At 36.6% G+C, this 24,408-nt stretch overlaps 1 protein-coding gene across 1 annotated transcript; it reads left to right on the plus strand.

Annotated features, from left to right (window-relative positions):
- The first annotated feature begins 1,042 nt into the window (after nucleotides 1–1,042).
- NRPD1B (nuclear RNA polymerase D1B) lies at nucleotides 1,043–23,247 on the plus strand. Its single transcript, XM_059590455.2, has 18 exons — nucleotides 1,043–1,197; nucleotides 2,451–2,558; nucleotides 2,964–3,090; nucleotides 3,223–3,338; nucleotides 4,197–4,250; nucleotides 6,850–7,020; nucleotides 7,902–8,060; nucleotides 8,176–10,068; nucleotides 10,182–10,357; nucleotides 10,970–11,045; nucleotides 11,129–11,253; nucleotides 13,723–13,880; nucleotides 16,673–16,944; nucleotides 17,126–17,299; nucleotides 18,417–18,557; nucleotides 18,669–20,377; nucleotides 21,304–21,418; nucleotides 22,513–23,247. Exons 2-18 carry the CDS (start codon nucleotides 2,478–2,480, stop codon nucleotides 22,951–22,953), a joined length of 5,988 nt encoding a protein of 1,995 aa, XP_059446438.2. The 5' UTR covers nucleotides 1,043–1,197; nucleotides 2,451–2,477; the 3' UTR covers nucleotides 22,954–23,247.
- Nucleotides 23,248–24,408: the final 1,161 nt, after the last annotated feature.

The raw sequence follows: 24,408 nt of genomic DNA on the forward strand, positions 1-24,408 counted from the left end.
GTCGTGGTTTGTTGGTGACATCAAGTATTGATAAGAGATTGTAGGAACCACAACTTTGACAAATAGTTTTAGACTCTTCATTGCAATAGTTTTTGCAATCCTCGGATATTCGTCAACAAAATCACTCATTACTCCGTAAGCTAGCATCCTCAATGCAACAATAATCTTTTGAAAGGAAGAAAAGCCAATTTTATTTATTTATTTTTTCAGCATTATCTATTCCTTGGATAAAAAATGGCTCATGAGCTTCAACCTGCGAATTTAATACGGCATAAAATAGAGTGCCCCGTCTAGAACCTCCTAGGCTCCTCCGAAATATTTCGGGAGAATATATTGGCGATTTAGCAAAATAATTGAGAAAAAATCATTCGCAACTTTGCAAATGATTGAAGTTAATGAAAATAGTGAAAATGAATAGCTAAAACTGAGATCAAGAAATAAAAGTAATTTTTGTGAATAGTTAAAATAGAAAAAAGTAACTACCAAGGGTGGTGATTCAATGGCCCAAGGAAGTTCCTAAGTGGTCAGAGCATGTATTAGGGAATAGGTTTGAATCTCCGCAATGGAGAATCCCCACATAAGCCCGATTAGTATTAGCTACTTTGGATTCCTATTGATGCTCTGGTGAGGCTGAGTCAGGCTATGACTCAGTTGGACTTGAGGGAGCGCCTGCGATTCCCACCGTATAGGTCTCTCCTGTGTGGCTCCCAGCGGGTAGGTGCTACTATGGTCACGCCCAAGTAGGATAATCACAATTGGTCTCCCCGACCTACCCTTTTGATTAGAAAAAAAAAAAGAAAAGTAATTTTTGTCAATTAAAATAAAAAAATAGTTTTTTTTTTGTTAATAATTAAAATGAATGATAAATTTATTATTATTATTATTTTTTTTTGGAGGGAGAATGATAAATTTACTACAAGTCTACAAATGTCAATGTTGTTGTTTATTTATTTTAAATGTAAAGTAATTGCAATGTTGTTAGTTTATTTAGTACACGTTACACGACGCCACTATTTTGTTTTTCTCACAACAAAAATACATTTCTTGACTCTCACTCTCTTCAGCTCTCTCTCACAGACCCTTTCTCTCAGCCTCTGTTGTTTCACTCTCTTTTCTTTGTTTTAGCTTTAGGGGTTTGATTTAGGGTTTTGGGTTAGAACCCACCAATTCGAAGGGCAGTGGGAGTGAGAATCTGTGGTAAGTTTTTATGTTCCCCCTCCCCCCCCCTTTTTTTTTTAATATATATATTTTTAATTTTTTTCCGCTGTGTATTTGATTGCTGAGAATGTGAGAGAAATAAAGTGAGAACAAGGAAAATTGGGGCAGGGAGTGGAATCCTTTGCATTTTCTGTGTTTGGTAGCTGAGAAAGTGAGGGATATAAAACGTAAAGGAGGGAAAATGGGGGCTTTTTGTTTTGGTTGGTTTTGATTGTAAGAAGAAAAACGCAAAGTAGAAAATTAGTACATTTTTTATTTTCTCAGCTGTGTTTGTCTGAATTGTTGTTTCTTGTGGATTGGAAAAGTTCGGACCTTGGGTGGTTTATGTTCTCTTTTTTTTTTTTTTTTTTTTTTTTTCGTTTTCTTTGGGTTTTCTCGGGAGCCAAACAGAAGTTTTTGTCACTTTCTTTGAGTGCCAAGCTAAAGACATTTGCGTTGTTGTCCTTTTATTGTTTGTTGCATTTAGGGTTTTGATGTCTTCTTTTTTAGGCTGGGGTTCAGGGTAATGTTGCTCTTCCTTCCATGCATCTTACGTTTTGAAGTGTTTGGCTGCTGAGAAAGAAGAGGGAAAGGAAAGTTGTGACTTTTCTTTCTTTTCTCCCTTTCTCTTTTTTATATGTGGGTTTTAGGTTTTTCTTTTTACTTCAAAATTAGAAAAAGTTATTTTCCTCTATTTTCTCAGAAGCCAAACCAATCCTTTACATTGACTCAGTTTATTCTCTTTTTGTTTATTTATAATTTATTTTTTCTGTTAAGTTTTGCTGAAATGTTTTCCGGCATTTTTCTTGGCATATATACTGAAACTTGGGCTTTACTTGTAAAAGTGTATTTGCAACAGTCTTTCTTTTTTCATTTTTTGCTTTTATTTTTTGGGGAGGCTATATAATAATCTTGGGTTTTGCATGTATGCATGTATGTTGGTTTTGCTATATAAGTAGATTTTGTCGCTTTCTCTTCTTGGGTTTATTTTGTACTTCTAATCAAAATATGTTGCTTCTCGAGATGTTGGAAATTTATATGCTTAGTTGCAAATGGATAAAAAAGAAAAAGAAAAAATGACGCTTTGTTTGCTTGCCATGAAAAATTTGGCCATATGTAATCTTGTTTTGCATATTGAATGGCAAAAAATTTAATTTAGTAAGGAAGCTCCTTTTTTGGTTAGCTTGTTGACACTGTTGAGTAATTATATATTATCCTATATTGTTGGCACTTAATTAGGATTTTCTTTGCAGTACTTTTTAAGGTTTTCTGTAAAAGACATGGAGGAAAATGGCTCTTCAACTTTTTTAGATGGGGAGATTGTTGGGATCAGTTTTTCTTTGGCTACTCGTCATGAAATTGTAAGTAGAATGAATTTTCTCATATACCTGTTTAACTTTTCTTTTTGTCTATGTCTGAGATATCTTCTTGGCATTCGGTTGATGGTAAACACTTGATAAAAATTGGAGGTACTTTGTTTTCTATTTTGTTTGGAGGAAGTTGCTCTAGAGCTTGCTTTGAACATTCATTTGAGAATGATAAATAATTATCTACTATACGAAGTATTGCCTGATAATTGGTAATTTATTGTTGACCATGCCAAGCCAAACTAGAAAATCACCTCCAACCGAGTAAAGTACTCTATGTATTGCCTGCCTAATTCACAAGTCACTCTATTATAATAATGGTAGGGATTCAAGCTTTGAACCTTTTACCAAATCAGTAGTAAACTGATTAATTAATTTGTTTTTACATTGTTTTTGTAGTGTACAGCATCCATCAGTGACTGCCCCATTACCCATGTAACTCAACTGGCAAATCCCTTTCTTGGCCTGCCCCTTGAATTTGGTAAATGTGAATCTTGTGGAACTTCTGAACAAGGGAAATGCGAAGGTGCGTAAGTTTTCATCCCACCTTGTTATCTTGTATAAAAATGACCAGATATGATTAAGTGTTCAACTATATGACATGGAGATAATTTTTCATTTGTATATGTTATAAAGGGAAAAGTTTTGTTCGTTTCAGGCCATTTTGGATATATTGAATTACCAATTCCAATATATCATCCCAGCCATGTCAGTGAGTTAAAAAAGATGTTGAGCTTATTGTGCTTGAAGTGCTTGAAATTGAAAACTAACAAGGTATGACCTGATCAAGTATTTCCTCCTACTTCATTAAGGATCTTTTTTATGTCATGCTTCTGTATGTAGAGAAGACACTTCACCAATTTTTTTTTTTTTTTTGATAAGTAATCGACAAATAGTATTAAAAGCGTAAGGCGCCCCTAAGTAGTAAGTACACATGAAGAATACAAAAGGAAACATCTAACTAGAAAGAGCAAAAAACACCCCAGTAGACCCCTAAAACACCAAGGCAAGTTTCACCAACTGAGCAAAGTACAGCCAAGGTGAAGTCACCAAAATTTTACTTTTACTTGTTCTTTGAATTGTTCCTCTCTTTAGATTGAGGAAAGATAGAGGAGCTCCTTGTTTCTATTTTCACTTTCTATTAAGAAATGAAGTGGTTCATATCAAGAATCCTATTAAGAGTTTTTTTTTTTTTTAGGAAAAGTCTCCTTTCTGTAATTGTGCTATTATGTTTTGAGAAGTTACTACATTATTGTTTTTATTTCATCATTTTGTACAATATCTTGTCAATTGTATTTCCTTTGTATCTTCTGATTCTTCTCTGTACATATAGCTTGTACAACACAAAGTTTTGCCCCTACTTTTGTCAAAACATTGCAAAGGAAATCTTGAACCTTGATGCTGCATGATCTATTTTGAACATATTTCAAAAGACCACTGATTTGGAACCCACAACTCTCTTGTTTGTTATTTTCTTGTCAAGAACTAATTGATGAAAAAGTTGGTCTGTTAGTGTGTTTCTTTGGTTTTCAATTCCTTGGTACTTTGTGAGCCAGTTGTCGTGCACTTGGTTATTGAAAATTTAAAATTTCTGAGCTTGTGCTTTATCTGCTTGATCTTACTACCATTCAGTTTCCGCTCAAGAATGCCGGTGTAGCGGAAAGATTGATGTCTTCATGTTGTGAGGTAAGTATAAAATGATTCAAATTTTGATTACTTACAACAAAAATTATTAGATGAATCAAATTATAGTTTCCTTGTTATTGGATATGCATGTTATTGGGTGTGCATAATGTTGTGCTTGGCTTATTTTAATTAATTTTTTATGTCACCGCATTGACATCTCGTCTCAGCATATTTGTTTTCCTTAACTCTCTCTCTCTCTCTCTCTCTCTGAATTATAAGAAACACAAATAACTGGATGAGTACAAATAGATGTGTTGTAAAGAATTTTTTTTATTATAATGTCTTTTTTCATTATATGTTCTAAAATCCGATTTCCAATGTACATATTTTAATTCTTATAAAAAAAAGGAGAAAAAGGCCAAATTCAAGTTTCCATAATTTTACCTTTGATCACATTCATGGTAGGTCTTACAAAGTTCCAATTCTTGGACAGGTTTGAGTGGTAATTGCCTTTAATTCAGAGGAGTATGCTGATATATGCACATTATCCTATATCTTTCCATGTATATTTTGAAAAATTGTTTTTGTGGTTTCATCTCTCTTTCTCACTTGCTCTTGCCCTTGCTTTCTCTCATTAGGCGTTGTCCCATATATTGGTTTATCGATTTTCTTGTGAAGTCTATCAGATTGTATCTTTCATTTTATGTTGGGCTCTCTTTAAGCTTTATAAACATCTTTAGATCCTGGAAAACACTTCAATGTCTTCTCATTCGTAGAATTGGCAATTGATCCTTTTAGACAGGTTAAGCTATAGAGAAGACTGTTTTTAAGGAAAATGCTCATTTTATGGAAGACAAAAAGAGTTTGATCAATTTTTAAGCAGTTAGTAGACGGGTGAAAGAAATTATGCAATAATTGGAACAATAAAAGATTTTTTCAATGATTGATTAAGTTATGTTCGGTTGTCCCAGCTACATTCTTTAAAGTTAGCTGATTTCTTTTGAGCAAAGCATCTTGACCTAGTTGATATAGATAATTATGACTTTGATGTATGGGATTGAATAATGAGAGCAGGAGTGGAGCGGAATGAAGTGCACTCTCATTCCTAAATTAAAGCAGCTCAATTTGATGATAGTTCTTTAAACCTAGGTGTAACAAAATATCTTTACGATTAACCCTGAGGGATTGGCTCAAGTGGTGAAGACCTTGAGCTTTGGTGTCATAACCATTAGGTCTAAGGTTGGAATCCCCTTGGGTGCAATCAACTCCTTGGGACCATACCCTTGGCGAAAGCTAGATTTGACCGATCCATGTGGTGAGGGTGTGTTACACGGGTCCGAAGTTTATCCTTTAGGGATGGGTACACGAAGTGGCTCTTCCTTGGGTGGTTCCCCTTCATAAAAAAAAAAAAATTTCTTCACGATCATAAAATATTCCTTTTTTTTGTTGTGTGTGTAAAATGGGATTTTTTAATTAAAGAGATCCCAAAAGAAGAAGGATCCAACCAAGTACTGGAAGTATAGTGAAATAGTATACAAAAAAGAAAAAGATGTTATCTGTCAAGAGACAATTAATCAATGAACTCCATCTACAGGCAACCAAGCAAAGGAAGAAGTGATGGAGCTTAAATAAAATAGCACACTTTGAGTTAGGAAATTGACTTTTCCATCCCTCTGCACTCCTTGTTATTCCTCTGTCTAAATATTACACATTAGAGACAAAGAAGCTGCTTTCCTTGCCACCTGATTTATTCCTCTACCGAAACTGCCTCTCCATTATCACCTCCATCACTTGGCTAGGCAATATTCCACTAAAGTTGTGAGAGAAAACAAAAAATCATAAATGTCATGCTATTTGGCAATGCATAGCAAGTTTTGCACTGTTTCCCGTCATACATTATTCAGCTGTCCAAATTGGACATATTATGTAATTCCACGGTGTACCACTCACAAATAAATTTTCATTAGTCCTAATGAAGGAGTTTAGGTGGAAGAAGTTCCCTAATTTGGATGACTGATGTACCTTTATTTTTTTGGATAAGAGGTGATTTAAGTCTGGTCTGTGGTTCATATCACATATGATCATAACTCTTTGCTCCATAGATGGGGTTCTTGATGTTTTTTCCATATCCATTGTTGTGGTTGATTCTGTCTATGGTTCTGAGTTTTAAATTTGAGTGGCTAGAGAGGTTTCATGTGGGATCCCATGTAGTTGGGCCTAGGGCTTTGTTGAGTTATGTTGCAGAGCATAACTATTACTGTAAATTATGAACGCAAACGGTGCATAAATTTATTTTATTGCCTTTCTCTTTTATTATGTTATTTATATTATCAGCTTTTCCATTGCCTTTCTCTTGTAACAGTCTTTCTTCTGGACTGGGTGTTTTGTTCTGAGATTATTACTGATCAATATATATCGATAAAAATATCTCAAAAAAAAAAGAGGGGCAATTCCTTTTATTTTTAAAAAACCATTCATCTCAATTATTTCATAAGAAGAAAAAGAAGAAAACAAGGGATCCATTGAATTTTTTCTGGGCGTGGTTCTTATTTGTTTATATATGGAACATTTTCCGAGTGTTTTCTGACTTTATGTTTCTCTGTCATTTCAATTTACAAGGTTTATGATCCCTTTTTTTCCTTCTTTTTTCTTGTTTTAGGACACTCCACAAGTTTCTGTTAAAGAGGTTAAATCAACAGATGGCGCTACTTTCTTGGAACTGAGGCTGCCACAAAAAAATGCAAGACTGAAAGATGGTTTATGGAATTTTTTGGAAAGATATGGTTTTCGCTATGGTGATGACTTTTGTCGGCCTTTGCTTCCTTGCGAGGTTTGCTTCCTTCTGTTATTCTGTTGATCTTTGCTATTGTGACACTGTGTTTTTGGCTAATTGATATCTAGGCTCAGATAAAGTGACTTCTTATCTGCTATTGTTTTATTTTGTTCATATTTATGGGGAAGTTTCTGGATGATTTTGCTGTTCTACCTTGAGCTTCATGCCCTTCCTCTTCTTTTCGCATTGTAGTAGTGCTGTTTGTGGTTTTTGACACACACACACACGCATCTATATGTAAATCTGTTCTGATCTCAGTAATTTGGTGAAGTGATCATCTCACGACGTTCTTATTGCATGTGTTGTATTAGTACCATTGTGGTTTTTGAATCACATTTGTGCATATCTACATATTTGTAGCCAATTATTGGTTTCAATTGGGGAATATGACCATCATATTGTCTTAATTTGTAACTTATAACGTATTATCATTGCATGCTTGTACTAATATTGGTTTTGGCACCCGTATAATTATCTTTATGGGTAGCAATGGTATGTACTAATGATGGTAGTTTGGTGATATCACTGTCATATTTTCTTAGGTCGTTAGGGTAACTTAAATTTATGGCATGTTTTGGCCATGGTTGGCTAGTTCTTCTCTTTGTTGGTTTGAAGAGTGGCCGTGGCTTAATTTCTTCAATCAATGATTTGGATGGCTGTATAATTTGGCTGGACTTATAAAATATATTTCAAAGTATCCCATGGAATAAATAAAATTTCCGATCATCAGTAACTGAGTCAAATGCTTTATTTTGTTGAGGTTTTGAGATCTGAAAACAGAAATCATGTCATGTAAATCATATACATTTCACAAAATGCTGTGGTATTCTGCTCTTTTTTGCATTGACACATGTATTGTCTTTGACTATAATTAATAGGTGATGGAAATGCTGAAAAGAATTCCTGAACAGACTAGGAAAAAACTTTCTAGGAAAGGGTATTTCCCTCAAGATGGATACATCCTGCAGTACTTACCTGTCCCCCCAAACTGCTTGTCTGTGCCAGAAATTTCTGATGGTGTTACTGTCATGTCTTCAGTAAGTCAAATTATAAGCAAATCTTAACACCTCTTTCTTTCTTTTTCTTTCTTTTTCCTCTCTTGTTTTGAGGTTGAATTTGGTCTATTGGTATTTGTTTCTTGTTTTATTCCAGGACCCTTCTTCATCAATGCTCAAGAAAATTCTTAGACAGGTTGAGATCATCAGGAGTTCAAGATCTGGGACACCAAATTTTGAATCTCATGAAGTTGAAGCCAATGATTTACAATCAACAGTTAATCAGTATCTGCAAATCAGGGGCACTGCAAAAGCATCTCGTGATATTGATTCGCGATTTGGAGTTAGCAAAGAGCCCAACAATTCTTCAACAAAAGCGTGGCTTGAAAAAATTAGAATGTTGTTCATTAGAAAGGGTTCAGGCTTCTCCTCCCGAAGTGTGATAACTGGGGATGCTTATCAAAAAGTCAGTGAGATTGGCATCCCACTCGAGATTGCACAGAGGATTACCTTTGAGGAGAAGGTCAATGAGCACAACATTAAGTATCTACAAGAGCTGGTAGATAAGAAGTTGTGCCTTACATATGGAGATGGCTCATCAAGGTATTCACTGAGGGAGGGTTCCAAGGGGCATACATTTCTCCGAACGGGCCAAGTAATACATCGGCGGATTATGGACGGGGATATTGTTTTTATTAACAGGCCACCAACAACCCATAAGCATTCATTGCAAGCACTTACCGTGTATGTTCACGATGATCACACTGTGAAGATAAACCCACTCATTTGTGGGCCCTTAAGTGCTGATTTTGATGGTGACTGCATTCATTTATTCTATCCACAGTCTCTTGCTGCGAAAGCCGAAGTTTTGGAACTTTTCTCCGTGGATAAACAATTGCTTAGCTCTCACAGTGGCAAACTGAACTTGCAACTGGCTATTGACTCGTTGTTGTCGCTGAAGACAATGTTTAAGACATATTTCTTACAGAGAGCAGCAGCTCAGCAGTTGGCCATGTTTGCTTCATCTCCTTTGCCAGAGCCTGCTTTATTGAAGGCTCATTCTGCTGCCCCTTGTTGGACTACTTTGCAGATGTTACAGACGGCTTTGCCATCTCACTTTGACTGCTGTGGGGAGAAACACTTGATTCGCCAAAGTGATATATTGGAAATTGACTTCAATAGGGATATTGTATCATCTGTGGTTAATGAAATTGTGACCTCTATTTTCTTTGAGAAGGGTCCTGAAGAGGTTCTAAATTTTTTTAATTCTCTACAGCCTTTGTTGATGGAAAACATATTTACAGAAGGTTTCAGTGTCGGGTTAGAGGATTTTGCCATATCCAGCGAGGTCATACAAACAATTCGAAAGAATTTTCAGGTTGTTTCTCCTTTGCTGTATCACCTAAGGTCAACATACAATGAGCTGGTGCAATTGCAATTAGAGAATCACATCAAACTTGTGAAGGTGCCGGTTACAAATTTTATTCTACAGTCGTCTGCATTGGGTGATTTAGTCGACTCCAAAAGTGATTCAGCTATTAACAAAGTAGTTCAACAAATTGGCTTTTTGGGCCTGCAGCTTTTTGATAAGGGAAAGTTCTACTCCAAGACATTGGTTGAAGATGTGGCCTATCTTTTCCATAGTAAATATTCTTCTGATGGAGTTGATTATCCTTCTGCAGAATATGGATTAATCCAAAGCTGTTTTTTTCATGGGTTAGATCCATATGAGGAGCTGGTTCATTCAATATCTACGAGAGAAGTAATTGTTCGCTCATCGAGGGGATTGTCTGAACCTGGTACCTTATTTAAAAACTTAATGGCCATCCTTCGAGATATTGTTATTTGTTATGATGGCACAGTGAGGAATGTTAACAGCAACTCCATAATCCAATTCGAGTATGAGGTAGATTCTAGAAGTAAGGCCCATAATATTTTGCCTGCTGGTGAACCTGTTGGCGTCTTAGCTGCAACTGCGATGTCAAATCCTGCATATAAGGCAGTTCTTGATTCTACTCCAAGCAGCAATTCCTCATGGGAGTTGATGAAGGTATTCAACTTTTGGCTAGTAAAGAAGCTATCATTATTCTTCTGCTTCTGCAGAAAATGCATTGGCATCTCTCATAATTGTACATTTATATTTGTATTTTTTGTCTTCTTCAGGAAATATTGCTTTGCAAGGTCAATTTTAAGAATGAACTTATTGACCGGCGTGTGATATTGTTTTTGAATGAATGTGGTTGTGGGAGAAAATATTGCCGAGAAAAAGCAGCATATTTAGTGAAGAATCAATTGAAGAAAGTCAGCCTTAAAGATACTGCTGTTGAGTTCCTGATTGAGTATGTTTTTCCACTTCAACTGTACTTTTTTTTTTTTAGTCTTCTCTTACATATTTATGCATGTTCTGTACATGTAAAAGTAAGGCACAATGCCAATGTCCTTGTTGATTATGTTATCAGTCTGTGTTCTTTTTGTGCAATATATGTTGGTTTATAGTTGGATCTGAGAAACAAGGATTATTTGTTATTCCTTATTATGTGAGTGAAGTATATATTATGATATAAATTCGTTAGTCTTGTGAGCCTTGGTTGTCTCCTGTATATATGTGTGTGTATGTGGATGAATATATGTATGTATATAACTTGTTTTTCACCATAAACTTATCTGCCGTGTGTGCTACCAAATGTATACTTGTTGCTTTCAACGTGAATGAGAGATTGGGATAAGTGCATATTATAAGTCAATTATTGGACTGTATAACTTCGTATAAGCAGGTGGCTAAATAGCGTGTAAAAAAAAGAAACTGCAAAAGAGATGCTCATCCTCGAAACCAACCCCCCCCCCATTTTTTTGTTCAGTTTAATTCTTATTCTGTAATCGGGAAATGATTGAGTAATTATGTTGTGCTTGATGTAATATGTAAAATTTTAAGCTATGTTTCGTACTTGCAGATATAAAGAACAACAAACTGTGTCAGGAAGTTCTGAAATTGATGCAGGCCTGGTTGGTCATATTCATCTAAATGAGGTTGGTATTTCACTGATGCAGTTGCTATTGCTTGCTGATAATGATTATATCCTTTTCTGAGTAACTGAAGCGTTATTAAACAGATGCTATTGAAAGAGATGAACACTAGTATGCATGAGGTTCTTCATAAGTGCCAAGAGACTGTTAATTCTTACCGGAAGAAGAAGAAACTTGGTCATGTTTTTAAAAGAATGGTTTTGTCTGTCAGGTTAGTTCAGTTTAACTTCTAATTGCATGATTCCTATATGGTAATTAACTTTAATGTTTACCTGTATTCGCAATGAATTGTTTGAGATGACATGGTAAACTGCTTAAATAGATGCAAGGCTTATTTTATTTTATTTTTTATGAATAGGGTTCAAGGCTTGAGAGGCTTTTGATTGCCTCGGCCTTTTGTTTTTCTCTGCCTCTAAGCTGTACAGTTTTACTTTTATTGATAAAAGAACTGGTTCATTTTTTTTTATTTTTTTATTTATATATACATTGCTGTAATATGAAAGTAGTGCACACATTTCTAAGTTTTTCATACACATAAAAAAGTGTAAAACTCAAGTATCAGCCATTGACCATCTATTAACAACTTTTCACACAATTTTATAGCTCCTTGGGGCTACTCTGTTGTTGTCTTTATGATCTGTTGTCCATCATCATCATTGTTGGATCTTTCTACAACAGCAGAAGAATCATGATGAAATCTTTTAGTTTTGATTTATCATGATTAAGGCTTTAGAACTTGCTTACGGTAGTCTCCACACAGCCATGGAAGCACTCTTGAGCGCTGGTGGTTAGGTTTTCACTTCTTGTCTGAAGGTCTTTTCATAACTATTGCACACTTCTGGCTTTTTAATCCCAGTCCTAGTTTGGATACCACATTACAAATGGACTTTATTTCTTCTAATCCAGACTTCTTCATGTTTTAATTTATAGGGGACTTCCACTTATCAAAAAAAAAAATTTATTGGGGACTTCCAACTTTACCACTATGCTTTCACTAAGGTTTAATTAGTGGTATTCAGAATTTTGAGGTGTCTCCTTCAGTCACACTTTTTTAGTGTCCTTTGCACTACTGGACTTGTCCATTTATTTTTGGTTGAGATGTACCTGTTATTAAATTCTTCAGTTTAATGGTTCTCTATAAAGAGAGGACTGTCTTTTTTTTTTTCTTTTTTTTTTTAGGAATTATTATGATTTTTTACTTTGTCCTATTTCCACTCAAAAATTGGGAATTAGCTTTGTTTTATCTGCGCTAGTTATTATGTGGATGTATAGGATCACCTCCCAGAATCACTTGTGTGATTATATCATGGCCTTCATTTGTAAGATTTTTCCCTTTGCATGAGATAATGAGTGCATCTATGGTGCACTCTAGAAGGAGTTCTCATATTTTTAATCTTCCTCAGTGTGCTGTTTACCTTTGACTTCCTATATACTGTTTCAGATACAATAGCCTTGTCTATAAGTCTGCCTGTTATGTCTGCTGCTTTTCCTCCTGTGATTGTGACATGCCATAATTATTCACTCCTCAGCTTGCTCGGGTGCAGTTGTTCTTTCTGTGTTGATGACATAGATAAATAACTTAAGTGTTTATGTTCTTGTTTTTCTCTCAAGCATCAGTCGTAGATCGTTTTATGATAGTCTTCGTTTCGTATCCATCATTGATTTTTTTTATCTCCTAGGACTTATATACATAAAAAATCTTCTCTTAGTTGTCTTAGAGTTATAGCTATTGCCTTTATCTCTATGTTTTTGTTTCTTATTTTAATCTTTTATGATAAAACTTCTTATTACTTATCAAAAAAAAAAAAAAAAAATTGATCTTTTATGACAAGCTACTATGTCCTTCATGACGTGGTGTGCTGTTTATTGATGCTACTCCCTGGAGCTATTGGTCAATGCTATTTGACTGGTGTATTATTTTTGCCTTTGAAACCCTTTTAACAGTTTCGTATTAAAAAAAAAAATTTGACTGGTGTATTAGTTTCGTATTATTTTTCTATGACATGTATGCAGGTGTCATTATTGGTCAATGTTATTTTGAGTGGTGTATTATTTTTGCCTTCGAAACCTTTTTTCCTGGCAGAGAAAAATTGAAGACAGTTACCTTTCTAGTTTTGAATTCGAAGTGTGACGCCATGGAAACTTGGATTTATCTGAAACACTTCCTTTTTTTTTTAATGGATTTGGTGTCATATTTGTAATATCTTCCAATCATCTTTTTAATGAATGGGAAAATCATAAGTATAGGAAGATGATCTTAATGAAAGGGGAGTCTCTATTAAAGGATTGAAAGATATAAGGATATGGTAACATACACCATAAACTACAAATTGGAGGTCACTTGTGTAGGCAGATCACTACTCCTTGTTTGAATCTTTAATAGACTCCCTTTCAGCCAAGAAGTGTCTGCCTCTGCATTACTTTGTGAAAAGCCCAAAGGGTCATGAAACTGGTCTTAATGAAGATTCAAAGTCTCTCTAAGCAAGCAATCTCTCTTGGTCGTAATATTGGCTTTAGCATTCAGTTGTTTACATGGTATAAATTAATGAAATGTTGGGTTAAATTTTGTCCCCTTGCGCGTGTGATTTTACCACCTTCTTACTCCACATTTTTACTGCTGTTTGGCACAACACCGAACCTTTGAAAGTGAAAAGTTACCTTTTGGTGTCTTTATTGGCAGTGAATGTTGCTCTTTCCAGCAATCTTGTCAACAGAAAAGCTCTGGTATGCCATGCTTGATGTTCTTTTGGCAAGATGCAAGTGATAGTCATTTGGAGAAAACATCACATATCCTTTCTGACATTATTTGCCCAGTTCTTCTGGAAACAATCGTTAAAGGTATATTGACCCTAGCTTTTTTATATTATTTTATTTATTTCAAGATATTGATTTTATAGTTTTCTATTTTCTACTATCTTTGTATGTGAATTAGATATGGTCATTGATTTTACTTCAAAAGTGGTTGCTGTTGGGTATGGTGCATTTAATTTGTGTGTGATATTCTTCTTTTACAGTTGCATTCTCTTGTTTTGGTTAGAGCCAACCTCTTATTCAATTGATACGGTTTTTCTCTTCTGCTGATATGCCATAATTATATGCTGGATGACAATCAAATAAGTGGCTTTTCTTCTTTTGCAATTTTTCACATAGTTGGAATGAAGCAATTCTTTTATCTACGTGTTTCACTATGTTAATGGTGTCTTTTTTAATGTTTAATATGTAATTGGCCCCACGGGAATGGAGGAGGAGAATTTAGAACTAGTGACCATCACTTTATAAGTCGTGGTGTCCAGCCGATTGAGTTATCTCTTGGAATAATTAATGGTGTCACATAACAAACTCATTGATTTCAAAATTCTGCTGCAGGACTAAATTTACTTGTCTATCAAAACCAGGGTATTATCCTATTTTTTATGTTATTTCACAAAAAATTATCAATTAATTTCTTCGGATTCCCTTCAAAGCGAAATCACTCTCATCTTCTCTCTCTTTGTGGATGCTACTTCTTCCTATCTATGTATGAACCAGGCTCTTGCCCCACACCATTCTTGTCCAATCAATGGTGCAATGGTGGGTTGGTGTTGGGTTTTTTCTCCATGCCTTAGCACTACACCTTTTCTTCGTAACTATGCAAGAAAGCATCATGTGGGCATCATAAGGGCGTCTGTGGCAGTTTTATTTTTTGATTTGGCACCAAGTATTCGGAGCTTCGCTCCAACTAATCCCGGGGGTGCACAAGCCCTCGGCAAGGAGTTTTCCGCAAGTGCACTTTGGTTAATTCAAGGGGCGAACCCTTAGTTTGATGCCCCCAAGAAGCAGTTTGCACTCAGTGGGTTTCAAACCTAGGACCTTGAGGAGCATACTCAAAGTCCCAGGCTGTCCAACCATTGAGCCAACCCCTTGGGGTTAAGGGCCTCTGTGGCAGTTGAACAGCACAAAACAATGGTGGCCTGCTACTAATGTTTTGTGATATGGGAAAGAGAGGAATAGGTATTGCTATTTGTAGTGGAATATCTATTCCGATGGGAATAGCTATTCCTAGGAATGACTTACAACTAAACAAAAGAATAGCTATTCCATTGGATTAGCCTTTCCATGTACCAAACGAGCCTTAAGTCTTTCTTTTTCAATACTCTTTTCCTTTGGACAAATGCTTTAGACTATCCTTATTTGCTCGATTTTCATGATTTTCTTGATCCTTTTTCTATTTCTAGCTAGGTCTTGCTCTTGTATACTTCATGTGTCATTGGGTCGTGCTGTTTGTGTTTTTTATTGGTTTTTCGATTACTTATCAAAAATGAATGCAAATCAGTGAGTACTGGTTATGTTTTTCCATCATGAACTGGAGTTTTAGGTTCTAGTGGCTTCAGTTTTTCTTTTGGTTACTATAAAGTGATTTGTTTTATACATGCGACCTGCATTTGCAGTGAATCCCCAGTTAAGTAGTCATGATGGGAACTCCAATTCTCTGACCTTGGCTATATGTCTTATTTGATGCTGCTAATGAATTGATGGTGATGTTTATATATTAATTTCTTTTCACCATAATGTGACAAGTAATTGTTCCACTCTGATATTTTGCTTGGGGTTAAGTTTCTCAAGGTAAAACTTATCTAAATGAAATGAAAAATGAAAACTTGATGATTGGGGGAGTTCAACATTTTACTTCTTTAATGCTTCAAAAGATTTAATGTCTAGTGATGGGGACACTATTTGTTATATGAAGAAGCATACAATTGTTAAGTAACTTGCTTTACCAAGCCATTGATTTTTATGCTTGAATTTGATTGAAGAAGTTCTTAAGCTACTTTTCAATTTCCTTAATTTGAATGCTATACGTTTTTCTTTAATTTGAAAGGGATTCTTTCTCGGAAACAGATGCAAGTGCACTTTATTCATATTTTCTTGAACTTTGGCCCATATGTTTGGCCGTAGGCTCTTAGGGTTTCACTTACTAGGTGGCATATTGCATAAGTAGAAGGGGAAGGGGGCGGGGGGGGGGGGGGGGTGTGTGCACGCGCTAGCACTTTAGAGGCTTTTGAGGGTGACTAAGCTCCATTAAGCTCATAATCTTTTGAAGGGTTTTCTGTATAATATCTCTTTTAACCATATTGGTAGTTTTATACCTTTTCTGCTTCTTTTTATTTATTTTTATTTTTATTTTTTTTAAATTTTTTAATTTTTTATCTTTCCTTTTTTGTTTTGGTGTGTTTCTTTTCTTTAGAGCCTCTGCTTATGACATTTTTCCTTTCAGTCGGTGTATGTAACCTTTTCAACTATCGAAAGAAAGAAATGATTTGTGTTGAGTTCCTTATTTCAGAGACAAATTGCTCATGCGCTAACCTGGTCCGGTGTTCCTTATTTCATCCACACCTAATGAAGTTTCCTTGTATTCAAATTTGCATAATGATATTACGCATTGAATATTAGGTCTCGTCTAAGTATTATCTTTTTCAGTCTTTTACGCATTGAATATTAGGTCTTGTCTAAGTATTATCTTTTTCAGTCTTTCTCAGAAATGATGTGATTGTGTATTTTGGCGGTCGTATGTTATGTATCTTTTGATATGTTAAGAATGCCAAAGTATCTAGAATATGAAATGAGATGCTCTATTCCTCTTCAATGTGCAGGTGATCCTCGGATTTGCTTGGCAGACATTATATGGGTTAATCCAGATACGACAACTTGGATGAGAAACCCTTGCAATCGGAATGGTGAATTGGCACTGGACATTGTTCTGGAGAAATCTGTCGTGAAGCAAAGTGGCGATGCTTGGAGGATTGTCCTAGACTCTTGTCTTCCTGTACTTCATCTAATTGACACCCGGCGTTCCATACCATACGCGATAAAGCAACTTCAGGAAATGCTAGGGGTTTCTTGTGCCTTTGATCAAGCAGTTCAGGTATCATGGACATATCTCTCCCTGTATGTTCTTCTGGCTCCCTCTAAAAGAGATGGAACTTTTTATAGTGAATCTTAGATAACATGAGATATCAGATCTTAATTTCAGTTGTCCAATTCTTATTACCTCTTTTCTTTTTCCCCCATAAGAGAAAAGACTTAATGCTGTGGCTCATTTGCAGCGCCTGGAAAAATCAGTGACAATGGTAGCAAAAGGTGTTCTTAAAGAGCATCTCATTCTCTTGGCAAATAGTATGACGTGTGCTGGAAATTTGGTTGGCTTCAATTCTGCTGGATATAAAGCATTGTCGCGCTCATATAATGTCGAAGCACCATTTACAGAAGCAACACTTTCTGTAAGTAATATGAATTTTGTTTTGAATGCTTTGAAATATATATCATTCTAAGTCTTATGTTTGTCAAAATTCGAATCTTTCTCATGATCAGAAGCTACACTTTCTGTAAGTACTATGAATTTTGTTTTGAATGCTTTGGAATATATATATATCATTCTAAATATATATCATTCTAAGTCTTATGGCTGTCAAAATTCGAATCTTACTCATGATCAGTGAGGTGCCCTGAAGTATGTGAAATATGATTAAACAAACTTGATGCCCAAACCAAAAAGCTAGAGGTTAGCATTTATAGCTCAGAAGATAAAGCCAAAATATTGCTGCGAAGATCATGGTTTGATTCCTTGCAAAAAGTACATAAAAAGAAAATTCTATGTACCCATGAAAGAATATTTGCTCACTTACAAAGAAACAGAAATCTCATGTTTGTAACACTAACTAATATAAAAAGATCTATTGATTTCAGCCATCCCAAGTTCACAACAGTTTAAGCCAAATGAGGAAGATTGCAGGTTTTCTGCCATGTTGATATTCATGTAATAGGTGGGTGATGCAGAAAGACTAAACAGAAAAACTAATTAAAGAGCTGGGAAAGAAGAAACAAGAAACAAGAAAAAGAAGTGAATGACTGAGTGACAAAGAAAACTGGGAACTTTAGCAGGAAGGAAGGAGGGAGAAAGGGGGAGGGGGAGGGCATGATGACTTTGGTGATCTGATCTTAAGAGGGCTGATTGCCCAAGATATTTGTGTGGGGACTTGGGATGCGGTTTAGTGTCTGTTGGGCATTGCCTCTTTCTTGTCAAATTGATTTTATTTTTGGACATAATGCCCAACTGCAAATAACAACCCATTGCTAGAAAACACCCCAACTTTCATGAGATCCCACCAATTTTATGTTTTACATCCTGATCCCCGCTAAGGCTACTGCTATCTTTAAAGCAATCTGGATGGATTGGTTAAGTTTGGAGCATGAATCATATGACTTCACAACTTAAAATGAGATTTGTAAAACTATATATGATTTTTTATATGAACTGAGAATTTAATAACCATACTGATGCTTCCCTGTCAGATAAGCTTCGTTAGTTTTCATTTCATCTCCCCTATGTGGCTGCAGACACCAAGAAAATGTTTTGAGAGAGCTGCTGAAAAGCGTCATACGGATTCACTATCAAGCATAGTTGCATCTTGTTCCTGGGGTAGACATGTGGCAGTGGGTACAGGATCTAGATTTGATATCCTCTTGGACACAAAGGAGGTACGTGGGATTATAAAGTTCTTTCCTGAAAGTCAGCACAGCCTATCTTGAACATACTCCTTCGCTGCTAGAATTTTGTACATTTCATTTGAGTATTTTTTTCTGTTCCAGGTAGGATTGAACCAAGAAGGCGGAATAGATGTTTATAACTTTCTCCATATGGTGAACAGTACTGCAAATGGAGAAGAATCACTAACTGCCTGTCTTGGTACAGAAATTGATGATCTTATGCTGGACGATGAATATGCAGATTGGGCCCCCTCCCCAGAGAATAACTCAAGTTCTGACAAGCCCTTTTTTGAAGACAGTGCTGAATTTGAGAGCAGTTTTGATAATCAGCCAGGCGAATCAACATGGGATGCTGCAAACCCTTGGGGGAAAAAGGCTGGAGATGTTGATGGTGAGAACCCTTGGGGGAAAAAGGCCGGAGATGTTGATGGTGCGAACCCTTGGGGAAAAAAGGCTGGAGATGTTGTTGATGGCACGAACCCTTGGGGGAAAAAGGCTGTAGATGTTGTTGATGGCACGAACCCTTGGGGGAAGAAGGCTGTAGATGTTGTTGATGGTGAGAACCCTTGGGGGAAAAAGGCTGGAGATGTTGATGGTGCAAATCCTTGGGGGAAAAAGACCGAAGATGTTGTTGATGGTGCGAGCCCTTGGGGGAAAAAGGCCGGAGATGTTGATGGAGCAAACCCTTGGGGGAAAAAGGCCGAAAATGTTGTTGATGGTGCAAGCCCTTGGGGGAAAAAGGCCGAAAATGTTGTTGATGGTGCAAGCCCTTGGGGGAAAAAGGCCGGAGATGTTGATGGTGCAAACCCTTGGGGGAAAAAGGCCAAAGATGTTGTTGATGGTGCAAGCCCTTGGGGGAAAAAGGCCGGAGATGTTGTTGATGGTGCGAGCCCGTGGGGGAAAAAGGCCGGAGATGTTGATGATGCAAACCCTTGGGGGAAAAAGGCTGGAGTTGTTGATGGTGCAAACTCTTTGGGGATAAGGGCCAGAGATGTTGATGGTGCGAACCCTTGGGGGGAAAAGGAGGAAAAGACCGGAGCTGTTGATGGTGCAAACCCTTGGGGGAAAAAGGCCTTAGAAAATACTTCAGTTGGTTGGGGAACCCATAAAGCTGAATCAGGCGATGTCTCCACCAAAGCCCCTGAGGACTCTTCCAGGTCCAGTGGTTGGGGTGCAGCAACCAAAAATGTTTCTTCTGGTTGGGGAACAGGTGGAGAAGAATTACGAGATTCTTTTGTCTCTACAAAAGCACAAGAGAACTCTTCTACATCCCCAAGCTGGGATGCTGCGAGTCCTTGGCAGAAAAAGGCTGGAGATGTTGCTGAAGAAGACTGGACTAGGAATGAAAATCCATCCCCGTCTCTGGAACATGCTGAGTCACCTGCCATCAATCATCCACGGGGGCAGCTGAAGTCACCAGAATCTTCTCAGGGTTGGGGTGCTAGGAACGAGGCAAATCAATCAGCAAGTTTGCATGGTTGGGATTCGCCAAATGCTGGTGACGGTGAAAGAGATGGACAGCATCAGTGGGGAAGGCAGAGTGCAGAACCACCATCCAAGAAAAATGCCTTTGAAGGCTCAAGGGGTTGGGGTTCAAATGAAGGCTCAAGGGGTTGGGGTTCAAATGACGGAGAAAGGAAATCTAGTCGCCCTGCAAAATCCCCGGGAAGAACACAGGCTGATTCTGGTGCAGTTGGAATATACACTGCAACCAGACAAAGATTAGATATGTTCACTTCTGAGGAACAAGATGTTCTCTTGGATGTTGAACAAATTATGCAGTCCATTAGAAGAATAATGCATCAGCCTGGGTATGTTGTCTATGATATATATATATATATATATATATATAAAACAATTTGTGATTCTTGTTGTTGTTCTCTTTAGTGCTGAACAATTAGATAGTATCGTAAAATAGTTATAATTCATTTTAGTTTGTTGGAATGGGCCTGTAACCAAAGGATATGTGCACTTATTGTCATGTTACATATGAAATGGACCAGCTTTATTTAGGGCATTCTTTATGCAGCTTAATTTGGGGGACGTTGAGTCTACAATGTGGTAGATATTGATTTAGCATGTGCCAAGCCAGATGCATTTGTGCTCTGTTTTCCATACTTGACCTTTCGGCCCATGGCTTAAATGCTGCATGCTACCCATATCCTTTAGGCTTGTACCTTTTGCTGAATTAGATCACTGGCAAGGCACACACCCACTTGGAAATGGTGTTCAGGGTATCACTTAACCTTTTATTTTATGTAAATGTGCCTTGGGTCTTTAGGCTTGTACCTTTTTCTGAATTAGATCACTCGCAAGGCACACACCCACTTGGAAGTGGTGTTCGGGGTATCACTTAACCTTTTATTTCATGTAAATGTGCCTTGGTCGTTATTGTCCTCAGTTTTCTTGGGGGTTCATTAATGTATAATAGCTTCCGGATATCACCTCCAGGGTCAGGTAAATGTGCATTGGCGGTTATGATCCTCAGAATAATAGCTTCTGAATCATTTTTGCTTTGATGATGCCATAAATAAATGTAACATTTAGGGTAATTGTCATCACTTTGCCTTCGTTTTCTTTGATGCCTCATTTTCAACTATTTGATCTCAAATCTTCGTTCTTTTCGTAACAGTTATTTCCTGCAATGTGATTTATTCTGCAACTTCCCATCTTATGTTCTCCCACTCCCGTATTTCCTTTCTTTCTGAAGTTTCTGATTGTAAGTTCCTGTGTGAAGGTACAATGATGGGGATCCACTGCCAGCCGAAGATCAATCTTATGTACTTGATAATGTTTTTAACTATCATCCAGATAAAGCAGTGAAAATGGGCGCTGGAATTGATTATTTCATGGTATGCTTCACTACAATGTTGACTATTTAGGTTTCATATATTTTGTTCGACGTATTACACAGAATAGTTCATTGTTTGCGTTACTTTTTCACATGTTTTGCATTTGTTTACATAAACTAAACTCTAATTTGCAAAGTCATCCAAACAGAATCTCCTTGCCTATCTGATCCGATTAGTTCGAACTTCAATGTGCACAGCCAAAACGTTCTGTGCTGCAATTTTATGCATGGAATTAATTAAAGTCAGTGAAAATTTGGCTTGTAAATCCATTGATCGGAAAAAGCTTACACTCCACCTACCCTAAGTAAATTGCAATGACCACATAACTAGTTTTGCATTTTATACTCTGCACTTGATGCAGAAAGAGTAACTTTTGAAGGGATAACTATCTTTCTACATGTATTATACTCTGCACTTTCTTTGTCAATTCTTTTACACTTCTTTTGTTGCTGACCTTGCACTTTGCTCTGATTGGTACTGAGGACAATGTCTGAGACCGTAAGGGTATTTATTTATTTATTTTATTTTATTTTTTTCCTGTCCAGTGATTGCATGTGATCCATGCTCTTTTGTTTTGATTGGTCAGTACACTCATGCAGCACCTAACAAATGGATCTAAAACAGCTGATTCTCGGTCATCTTATATTTAGCAAATCTGGATTTTCATTATGGGGTCGTTCATTTTATTCTCCACATCTGTATGATGTGTGGTGATCTCATTACACTTTCTGCATGGACTGTAGATGCTGCTGAACCCAATGTTAAAAAGTTAACAAATACTGGACCTTTTGTCTCTATTTTTTTCCTAATAGGTGAAGAGGACTCATAATCCTGAGCAGAAAATGTATTTCATTTTCTGATACATGTGGACTGACTTATTTAGCATCTGGTCGGGAAACTTTATTCCTATTGATTTTGATTTGACTGATTTGCAGTATTGTTCTATTAAACAGTAGGAAAGAGATTTTTTTTTTTTTTTAGCTTCTTTAGTACTTTCGTGAAATGCTGTCCGTCTTTACCAACTGTATTTTTCCATAATTGTGTTACATGATAATTGATGTTGTTTGATATAATGTTGAGACTTGATATGACAGGTTAGCAGGCATAGCAGTTTCCAGGAAAGTCGGTGCTTATATGTTGTCTCAACTGATGGTCGAAAAGAAGACTTCTCCTATCGGAAATGCCTGGATAACTACATCAAGGGGAAGTATCCAGACATTGGTGAAACATTCATTGCCAAGTATTTTAGAAAACCCCGTTCTGGCGGGAACCGGGAGAGGACCCCTACTCCAGAGGGATGGAACCGGGATGGATGGAACCGGGAGAAAACTCCCAATCCAGAGGGATGGAACCGAGAGAAAACCCCCAATCCAGAGGGATGGAACCAGGAGAAAACCCCCGTTCAAGAGGGATGGAATCAGGAGAAAACCCCCATTCAAGAGGGAGGGAATCAGGAGAAAACCCCCGTTCAAGAGGGATGGAATCAGGAGAAAAACCCCGTTCCAGAGGGATCTGAGAAAGAGCATTGGAAGTGAGGCTGCAGATGGGGCCTTAGTTTTGTTAATTGTAAATCCTTTAGCTTGCTCCCTTGATGTAATTAGATAGAGACATTCCTATCAGCCGTTATTTTTGATTTGTACATATGCAGGGCGTGTGTTAAGGATACTTGTCAGCTCCTCTTCCATGTGAACTGCTAATTTTTTCAAATGTCAGCAGTTCTTATTTATCCAATACATAGCTTAATCTTGTAGCATGTAACTTATACAGTGGAGAGGGAAATTCACAGGCTGCTTATTCTTGTTTCTTTTGATATCTCAGTGTTCAATTCTTATCAAAATTCTCCAATGTGTCCATTGTTCTCGTGTTTCCCATTTATATTAAGAGTGGTTGTCATGAGCAAATGTGATTTTGACAGTTGAAAGGGGGTTTCTGCAGCTGCATAGATTTATTTAGCTGCATCCTGTCCACAATGGCTGATGGACATGGTGTTGGATGGGTTTATTTATGTTGAGGAATGTCTTGCAAGGCAGTGAGGCTTTGCATCTATTCTCAATGAATGCAATTTGTGAAGGAAACTATTCATTCATTAGCTCTTCATTTTTCCCCTTGTGGGGTTGATTTTGATGTTACACTAGGCAATGCAAAATTGTCTTTTGTAAAGTAAGAAGCCTTGTGAACCTTGTATTAATGACTAATCAAGTTATAATTGGAGATTCTTAAAATTACTTATATAGTTTAGCTTAGGCTAATAAAAAATTAATGTGGGACTTAACATTCATGAAACACCTTTACAATCCTCTCCAATTTGAGATTTAATTTTTTGGTGTCTCACAATTATAATTCTCTAGAGTTTTTGAAGTAAATTTTATATGGTAGACTATTCAAATAATTTTAGAGGATCTCATGTTTGTTAATTATATAACATCTACTAAAGTCTAATTGGGTTTCTTCAAGCTTTGTTCATTGATTAAGCTTCGGATTGTTAAGATTAGTTAACTTCATAATTATGTATAAGTTCGAATTAGTTAAGGAAGAATGATTTCGTTTGTTTCGGTTTAAAATATTATCAGAAAAAGTTGACATGGTGTAAAATATTGGTCAACTTAAAAATGTTTTTAGTTGAACAAAGAAAAGAACATTTACAAGGCATAAAATGGTTTGCACTTCTCATGTGCATAAATTATTTTATGCCGATCTTCCATACTATTGGGTAGACAATTGTGAGAGTGCCTCTTATGGGGCCTATTTGCCCGAGCAGATTTTGAGTTGCCCAAACACTTTACTCGTATAGGTGGGCCTTACAATGGTCATCTCACAATAGAGAAATGCTACTTTCATTCTCACACTTTCAAGTGCACACTTCTTAATATGACAGTTAAATTTATGTTGGATTTTGAATTGATTATTATTGAATTTTAAATCTAATAATAATTTTTATTGTTACATCACGAAGTAGGGAGTAAGAACGTGCGTAATATTTCTTCTCGCAA

This window comes from Corylus avellana, chromosome 2, assembly GCF_965113065.1.
Source record: "Corylus avellana chromosome 2, dhCorAvel1.hap1.2, whole genome shotgun sequence".
In the NCBI taxonomy this organism is placed as follows: domain Eukaryota; kingdom Viridiplantae; phylum Streptophyta; class Magnoliopsida; order Fagales; family Betulaceae; genus Corylus; species Corylus avellana.

Excerpts from the sequence above, each read along its gene's own strand:
- NRPD1B (XM_059590455.2), top strand. The coding sequence starts at position 2,478 with ATGGAGGAAAATGGCTCTTCAACTTTTTTAGATGGGGAGATTGTTGGG. Across the intron at positions 8,061-8,175 it reads GTGTTACTGTCATGTCTTCA|GACCCTTCTTCATCAATGCT; the intron begins GTAAGTCAAATT and ends GTTTTATTCCAG. Across the intron at positions 11,046-11,128 it reads GTCATATTCATCTAAATGAG|ATGCTATTGAAAGAGATGAA; the intron begins GTTGGTATTTCA and ends GTTATTAAACAG.